Source organism: Rhincodon typus, chromosome 6, assembly GCF_021869965.1.
Source record: "Rhincodon typus isolate 14 chromosome 6, sRhiTyp1.1, whole genome shotgun sequence".
NCBI classification, from domain to species: Eukaryota; Metazoa; Chordata; class Chondrichthyes; order Orectolobiformes; family Rhincodontidae; genus Rhincodon; species Rhincodon typus.
The window spans coordinates 33,863,846-33,873,210 of record NC_063337.1 but is presented as its reverse complement, the minus strand read 5'-3'; the positions used below and the strand labels follow the sequence as shown (position 1 = coordinate 33,873,210).

The 9,365-nt window shown below is 36.2% G+C and overlaps 1 protein-coding gene across 3 annotated transcripts in view; it reads right to left on the bottom strand.

Annotated features, from left to right (window-relative positions):
- Window positions 1-4,602: 4,602 nt before the first annotated feature.
- Window positions 4,603-9,365, bottom strand: part of LOC109929503 (ubiquitin carboxyl-terminal hydrolase 12-like) — a 54,382-nt gene continuing 49,619 nt past the window's right edge. Inside the window, exon 9 of one of the 3 annotated variants that reach the window (XM_020529179.2) lies at window positions 4,603-7,567. In XM_020529179.2, coding sequence (XP_020384768.1) covers window positions 7,466-7,567 — 102 coding nt within the window. In that variant the 3' untranslated portion in view covers window positions 4,603-7,465. Of the gene's footprint in view, window positions 7,649-9,365 lie in introns of all 3 variants that reach the window. The other 2 variants (XM_048597659.1, XM_048597658.1) reach the window with 2 other exon arrangements.

Genomic DNA, 9,365 nt, shown 5'->3' with positions numbered 1-9,365 from the left:
CAATACATTACTTTTATCAAACACCTATGCATGAGCAGTTAAATGTAGATAAAGATGTTGTCACAGTCATCCTACTCCTGAAGTTTCACTATATTTCTACCTTGCCAAGAAATTCAGCATTTAAAACCTTCACATCTTTTGTGTTATGATACTTACCCACTGGAGACCCATTAAACATGGCAGAAAAAAAGTTCGGACTTGAGCATTCAAGCACACGTGAATTTTTTAACAACTTGATAAGTCTTATTTGCTTCCAAACTACCCCTCTGGCACTTCAATGTGGAGTCTCATTTCTTCAGATTTCAATTATTGCTCAAGATACTAAAAAATGAAAAAAAAAATGAATTGTTTTGTTGCTTTGATTGCTTACTTGCAGTTTAATCTTTTGCCTCCCATTAATTTTCTGCATGATGGTATCTAATTAAATATTCAAATTTAACTCTGTGATTTAGACTTGTGACTTGGTAAGGATTCAACAATTTGAATGGTAAGACGACATGTTTTTGCCTGTCCTGTGACACCATCTCAGATTTCCTGACTCCCAAAGATCCAGAGTTGCTATGCAAAAGTCCATGGAGATTGCTGTGGGCAGCTGCCAGTGCGATGAACACCCAGAGCGATTTGATTTCCACAAACTGAAATATCCAGGCCTCTTTTTATAATTAGTTGACAAGTAGTGCTGTAAGATTTTACAGTGGTACGCAGAATTAAAAGATTTTACTCATTCCAATTTTTCAGTTGTTAATTATGTTACTTTCTGTTGATAGAACAAAGATTAAACTTGTGATAAAAGAAATTGGTATGTGGAAACCTGCAAATGACCTTACTTGACAATATACTGCGCTCAATGTACCAAGTTATTCACTATCTTTCATCACCTAGAACTGCAGAAAACGGTCATGTTACGCAAACTACACCTGCCTTGCTCAGCTTAATGGATCTGTTGGCCAATCAGAACCTCCGTCATTAGAGTCCTTGATATTGAGAGAAAGGCAAGTGGGCTCTCACTAGCATTCTAGCTGGGAGGCTAGATTGTTGTCACCTCCATTAAATTCTGCCCATTGCATGGTCCAAACAATTGCTCTTAAAGCGACAAATAAGAGCCAAGCAAACTTTTAAAAATATAGTAAGGCATGGAAGCAACAACAAAAAAATCCTGTTCAATCAATCCCAGTTTGTCTCTCCTGTCCCAGCCATTTTGTTCAACTTCCACTGTTGCTAATTTTGCATTATGTGCTGTTGGTATGTGTGTCTCAGCACTCCAGTCGTCTATTTACATGTTCCTCCTCCTCCAGCCTCCTTTATTTCTGTCTGTCTGTATGATTTTGTTTTTGTTCCTTTAGTAACTTGAATGTATACTTAGATTTGCAAGCAGTATACAAGTCCAAGCTGAGAGCTGGTGCAATCCATTTTCTTTAAATTCAGAAATTTTATGTAGAAACTCTTCCTTCGACAGCAGCTTCCAAACTCATTAGAAGGATAAGGGCAGCAGATACATGGGAATGCTAATCCTTGCAAGTTCGCCTCTAAGCCACTGACTATCCTGACTTGGAAATATATTGCCGTTCCTTCAATGTCACAGAGTCAAAATAGTGGAATTCCATGTATATAGGTTGCAGAAGTCCAAGAAACGACAATTAGGGATGAGCAATAAATGCTGTCCAGCCAGCATAAACCACATTTCCTGAATAAGAAAAACAATTTTCTCTCTGAAATGCATGGAGTGGACCAGTTCTCAATTAGCATGCACCTGTATGATCTTGAAATTCAAAATAGATAGTAAATAATGCACAGAGAAATACAGGACAGTGGAGGACATCACAAACACATCAATGGAGGAATGGGAGTCAGACATAGAAATACCAAACGGCACATTGCATAACTTCCATTGTTTCCAATTTTGTGCTACTGATGAAGACCAGTTTTCTTCCCACTGTGTACTATTGTACATTTTTAGCAGAACTCCTATGGCATTGCTCACAAGTTATTGGATATGCAGTTTTGAAACTACAGATATATTTATTGTAGCGAAGATCACTGATTTACAGTGACCAAATCGATCAACCTCAAATTTAAACAAAATTTGTTTTGGGATTCTTACTGGCATTTGGGAATTTAATTCTCCATCATACTAAATTGTACAAGAGTAGCTTTTAATTTTGCTTGCTAAATGTGCATATGATGTTTTTAATCCCTTACTAGTACTAAAGATCAGAATATATACTATTACACAGTGTTTCAGTCAAAGTTTGATATTCAATATTTAGTAATACGGAGAAGTGGAGTTCAGCTGCACAAAAGGCAGTCCTACACTTCTAGTAGTGCTGGGACGCCCTTGGGTTTTTAAAAAAAAAATTACTGGTTAGCATGCTGTGTTTGTCTGTTGGTTGGGGGAGTGGGTGGTGTAAGCAGCGAGTAGGGAAAACCTTTGGTCTGTGGGAGAGAAACACAAAGGTTGGAGAACTGCATGGCTTCACAAACTATTTTTACCAAGCATGGTGACACTTTTAAGTCTAAGGGAAGGCTTCTCAGTGAGGCTGTCAAGTAATTAAAGCTTTTAAAAAGACATAACTAAAAATAAAAATGGATAAATTCAATCATGTAATTGAGACATGATTAGCCCTGAAGTTTAAATCTTATAACCACAATTTCCCCCCTTAAAGTCATACAAAATTGTTCGATTGGTTTATTAACAGACCATGATGGCTAAATGTTTAACATAAGTTCTAATTTTAAAACTGATACACAAACTATATACATTTAATTTTTGTCTACACATCCCCTCTCATGTCCTGCATCTGTATAAATTTGACATTTAAGATGACTTGTTCATTAATTACATCCTCTCTCGACAGGGACATTGCAGTGCCATTACTGGTTAAGTGGTGTAATTACAACAGGGTATTATAAATAAGGATAGACTGTATAGCTTGAAAATGATTACACATCTGGTCCAATTACTATGCAGTCTAAAACCAAATTTTAGAAAGACCACATTTGCCAAACAATACACAAGATCAACATGTAACATATTAAAAGCGTTGACGTTTTCTCATTCTAATTTTCACATTTATATTGCCAATAAGTTTCACATTCTCAATTAATCATGTCCGACAGGGCATGCTGCAACCCTACCACTGGCAGAAGAGTGTAATTACAGCACAAATTTGGATTAATATTTCCACCAGAATCATAGAATCCCTACAGTGCGGATAGAGGCCATTCGGCTCATCAAGTCTGCACCGACCTTCCGAAGAACATCACACCCAGACGCAGTCCCCATAACCCCATATTTACCATGGCTAGTCTACCTAGCCTACACATCCCTGGATACTGCAGACAATTTAGCATGGTCAAACCACCTAACTTGCGCATCTTTGGACTGTGGGAGGGAACCAGAACACCTGACAGAAACCCACACAAACACAAGGAAAACATGCAAACTCCATACAGTCACGTGAGCTGGAATCGAACCCAGTTCCCTGGTACTGTGAGGCAGCAATGCTAACAACTGCGCCACCGCGTAACCTGTAAAACAGGAAACTGCTTATTTTGCCGAATCTGTACATGTAAATGAGGATTTGAGGTCGAAGTAGTCGTAGTAGTAATGTCAGTGGAGTAGAATCCAGAACCTTGGGCTAAAGTTTGGCAACATTGGTTCAAATTCCACCATGCCAGATGATGAAATTTGAAATTAATAAAAATCTGGAATAAATGCTGGACTAACGGCAAACACACAGCCAATGTTGATTGTCTTTTTAACGACAATCTGGTTCACTAATGTGCTTTAGGGAAGGAAATTTGTCATTCATACCTGGCCTGGACTGCATATGACTCCAGACACACAACAACTGTCCTCCAAGTAATTAGACTGGGCAACAAATGCTGGTCCAGTTAGTGAGCCTCATCAAATGAAATGAGTTTTTTAAAACCCAATTGGTAAAAGGGTGTAATTACAGCACAAGTTCAGATTAATCCTTCCATTGTGAATGCACTGGGAGTTACAATGGGAGTGGATAAAATAAGACTTTAAAATTGCAACTGAATTAGATGCTCTGGCTTAGTTAGTTTCTGTCCTTTAATCCTTGTACCTACAGGCTATACTTGGCCCCCACTCCCAGGTACAATACAGGAGATTAACTAGCTCACAATAACATGTATTAGAACAGATAAAATGTGTGCACAGCAAGTGCGTGGTATATAGAATATGTTTTTATATTTATTATATATTACATATTGTGACTCATTGCAAGCGACACCAATGAGATCTGCTAGCATATGCTGAAGCAATAATAGATTTAAGCAATAAGTTATGTATATTGCTGACACTGAATGCAATTCCAGTTTGATTTTCCCTCTGAATGTAAAGTCACAGAGATCTTTGAAATATGCATTTTAGTCTAACACAAAGTCATTTGATAACCATACTAAAATGTAAAAATAAGGTTAGTATTGAGCAGGTCTAAAACAGGGATGAAACAAGCACAACTTACAAAATATCTGCTTGTCAAATGTAATGCAATTAGTGTTTAAAATATTTACTTCAAGAATATTCTGTGTAAAAAAAAATCATAGCAAGTTAAACATGAAATTCATGAACTCTTTAAGGCCTGTAAATTATATTTTTTTTTATTTCTGTAAGACAAAACATAATTAAACAACAGGCTGTCTCAAGTAACCCCTTAAATACACCTAAAAATCAGTATCAAAAAGTGCAATTTATAATTTAGAGTAATTTTCAATATATATATATACACATACAATATGATGCTATCAAAGAACATACTTTTTTCTGTAGAAATTTCTGACCCAATATACAAAATATTCAGATGCTGTGTTCCAAAGAACCTCTTAACAAAGACATAAATCAGATCCATTATTTAATTATTTACTGGTTACTTGCCCACCCCTCCCCCAATCACTGATTTGTGATGGCTAAAATGCAATTTTATAGCACTTAAAATGTCCAAAGTTATCAAACTATGCACAATTTTTGTTGCACGATAGCCAAAACAATTCTTAATGTTCATTAATAACCATACCCAGTAACTATTTTTTTTTTTTTTTTACAAATCCCAAGCATAACACAGGAACATTGCATAATGCTACAATATTCTAACAATACCTTGATTGACCATTGATTTTAAAATATGATTCGAGCACTTTTTAAACTATATATATAGCAACTGTTAAGCTGATAACCTGCTAAATATGAAAATGGGGAGGTGGAGGAAAAAGGCAAAAAATTTCAACTGAACATACATGGCTTCTCTATTCTTGAATCCCAAAGTAAGTTGCAATGTCAGAAATACAAGTGAATTGATTAAAGCAATACAGGGAAACCCAACAGGCTTCAATTTTAAAAAAAAACCTATTTAAAAATATTTTGGGCACATCTACCTACTTAGAAGCAATAGTCTGAACTGCTTTCCCCAAGAATTTTTCACCTTGTCCTAAACAACATGATAATACTCTTTTTAAAAAAAAATCTACGTGAATGCTAAGGATTAAATGGGATCAAATGTGAAGACCACAGCATTTCCTGAGCCAACAAGTCAAAAAGCATTATTCTAAAAGCTACAGAATGTTCTCAGATGAATTAAAGTTCAGTTTAGCAGCAGAAAGACATTCTTCACAGGATTTCAAAGTTTTGATATTAAGTACTGTACAAGAGAAAGGTGGTAAAGTTCTCCACCTGGTTTATTCAGAACAGTGATTCTGGTCTTAAATCCTACTTTAAAGTTTAGGCAGGCCACTTTAAAATTGATCTTGCCAGTCTACTATGTCCTTCACCAGCAGGCATAATTGCTCAGATTCTATTGAATGTGAACTGTAATCAGTCTACCTCCTATTTACATATCAGCGCTGTTTTAAACCAGGACTATCATTCAGACTGTCAAACCATATATCAAAGGCATGAACTGGTGTGCATTTCAAGGAGGAAAGCAAGGATTCATAAAATTATATCAGTCTGATTCAAATTCATGACCAGATTTTAAACTAATATGGGATGAGAGGAATTTTTACGTAAAACTACAAATTTACGGCTACCATATGAACTGTGTACTTTCATTCCCATACACAGATATGCAAAACAAATCTGAACATACACTTGGTTTCTAAATAGGGGTTCAAGATAATACATTCATCTTTGACAGAGAGCTCATCTAAGTGCATGGGAAAACAGACCATATTTTCCAGGCAATTAATTGTTTCATGTCAATGACTATATTGAAGTGTACTGGATCAAGTTGCAAACAACTAATGCAGGCAAATTCCAAGATGCTACAATGAAAATAATTATACTGTACATAATAGTGACCGAAGATTCATAGAAATTGAAATGGTTTAAAGAAACTAATGAATCTTAAAACGTGGAATCAAAATATCTACATACTATATACAACAGAAAATAATTAGTGCAGATTCCAATATGGCAGACAGTTAAGTATTTCACTTTAGTGATACATTTAAAATATGCTCTATTTACTTTTTCATGATGTTCTATAGGCATCGAGTCAAAAAAATTGGAATTACTGTTATAACATTGCAATTTTACACTTGCTCTAGGATAACAAAAATACTTTACAAAATGTATTTAATTATTTAACATTAGCAAATTGTTTCAATGTTGTATTTACAAGGCCTTAAACTCTGCCTGCCTTTGCTCCTGCCCTTAATATTTAAGTTGCCGCATCTTGCACATTTGATAACTATCCAGCAATCAGTAACAGATGGTGTGTAAATGGAGTGCCAATGTGTGAACAGACAGGAAAACAAAAAAAAAGCTTGAACTCAACACAAATTGACACTGTCTGCTGGAATATTATGTACTTATTTTTGGAATTTGAAAGTTGACACAATTGCAAGGCTCGATGTCAGTCAAGTAAGTTTTTAAGAGGTGTAGCCACCTTACATAATCCACAATGTAATTTTCATCTTTGGTGGGAAATTTTGCTCAAATTTGATAATGTCAACTCTCATGATTTTTGGTCATTTAAAGAAAAAAATCTAATCCCAGTAGATCCCAAACTTGAGAATGTAAAAATTACACAAAATAAAAAGTCAACAGGATGCCGCTAGGGAGAGATCAATCCGATTGAACATCAGTTCACTTTGGTTTCATGCATACGCATGTAGCATTAATCATTTTCTCCCATGCCAATTTGAGCTCTGGAACTGAATTCGTTGTGTCAGTTCAGTGCCACTTACACAGCATCCCTTGTATATATCTGCTACAGCTTTATTTCAATGTGCTTTCACAATGAGTAAAACTGTTTTCTTTACACGGATATTTCTGTTTTCCATTTAAATCAGTATTACTCTAGTGTGACCCAAGCTTTGTAACAAGACTGAAAAGTTCTCCCATCCTCTCTCTTTTGCATGATCTCGGTGCCTTGTTTCTGCAAGGGTGAGCATTGGGAAGTGAATGAATTGGAACTGTTCTCCTGCACTCCACATTCATTTAATCCCTGGACTGGTAGAAAAGGATATAACCAGACTCCGAATTCTTTGAGATATCCGACGTCAATCCATAGAACTCTTCGATGGCTTGTGCATCTATTTTCTGTGCAATTGACAACATAAGTATTGTCAGCAGTGGAGAAGTATAGCAATGTAGAGTATTGTTCAACCTAATAGTTACCTACTAAAACAAAAATGTAATGCAATTATGTTACCTAATGGTCTCTAGGGAAGTCAAAGCTTTTGCCCAAATAGTAAACTGTACATTAGGTTAAAGGATAAATCATTAAAAGATATAGTGGCAAATATTGAGGGAGATATTTGACAATACACAGGGTAGTTACATGCCATCTATCATTAATTAGAGGAGCTAAAGATGGTATCAAATTACAAGAAAAATCATAAATATGGAGAGACAGGTGACCGGTCTTTGGACAAGAGCCCATGGTATTGGAAGTAGCATATTAACATGGAGAGAGGATTGGCTAATTAAGAGAAGAGAGTTGGGACAAAGGGGGCATTTTCAGGATGGCAACCTGTAACTTCTGAAGTTCCACAGGGATCACAATTTCTTACCATATATTAATGACCGGAATGAAAAAAAGGTAATGCACTATCAAATTTGCAGATGACAGAAAAATAGGTGGGAGTATATGTAGTGAGGATGACTCAAAGAGGCTTCTGAGAGATACAGACAAGCTAAGTAATTGGGCAAAAACCTGGAGGCTGGAATATAATGTGGGAAAGTGTGAGGCAGGAAGAATGGACGAATTGAATTTTGTTTTAGCAGCGAAGGACTGCAGAAAGCTGCAGCACAAAGGTATTTGGGAGTCCTCCTGCATGAATCGTAAAAAGCTAGCATACAAATTCAGCAGTCATATGGAAAGCAAATAGAATGTTGGATTTTTTTTAAAAAGCAGAATGGAGTATGAAAATAGGGAAATCTTTCTGAAACTGCACAAGGCATTAATCAGAACTCACCTAGAATACTGTGAACAGTTTTGGTTCCCTTTTCTAAGGGAAGATATACTGATGTTGAACTTAATGCAGAGAAGGTTGATTAGGTTGATCTTGGATCTAGAGGGACTTTCTTTTCAGGACAGTTCAAGTAGTTTGGGCCTGTAGTCATTGGAGTTTAGAAAAATGAGAGGTTACCTTTTTGCAACATATTAGATTCTTAAGGGGCTTGATGGGGTAGATGCGAAAAGGTTGTTTCACCTTGTGGGGGAGTCCAGGACCAGAAACCAAAATCCCAAAGTAAGGGGTCACCCATTTAAGACAGAGATAAAGAGGAATTTCTTTCTTCAGAGGGTAATGATTCTGTGGAATTCTTTACTGCAGAAAGCTGTCAAGGCTGGGTCATTAAGAATATTCATGGCTGAGATACATTTTTTTTTAAAACATCAGTAAGGGGGTTATGGAGAAAAGGCAGGAAAATGGAGTTGAGGATTATCAGATCAGCCATGTTCACACTGAAAAGCACAGTGGCCTCAACGGTCTACTTCTGCTCCTACATTTTATAGTCTTCATTAAGTGGAAAATATGGAGATAGCAGACAAATTGAACAGAAATTTTGCACCGCCCTTTACTCCAGAGGATGTAAGTAACATTCTCGAAGGAGCAGTAAGTCAGGAACAGAAGGCAGGTAAGAATTCAGAAAAATTACAATCGCCACAGAAGGGGTACTACATAAATTGTCTTTATCTGCAGCTGACAAGGGCCTAGTTCCTGACTGACTTCATTCTAGGGTATTAAAAGGAGCAGCTAATACGATAGTTGATACATTCATTTTATTTTTCCAAAAAACCTTCTCGATTAAGGAGCCATCCTATTAGACTGGAAAACAACACAGGAACTCATTCATTCAAAAATTTCTCACCATTAAATAATATACCGTTTTA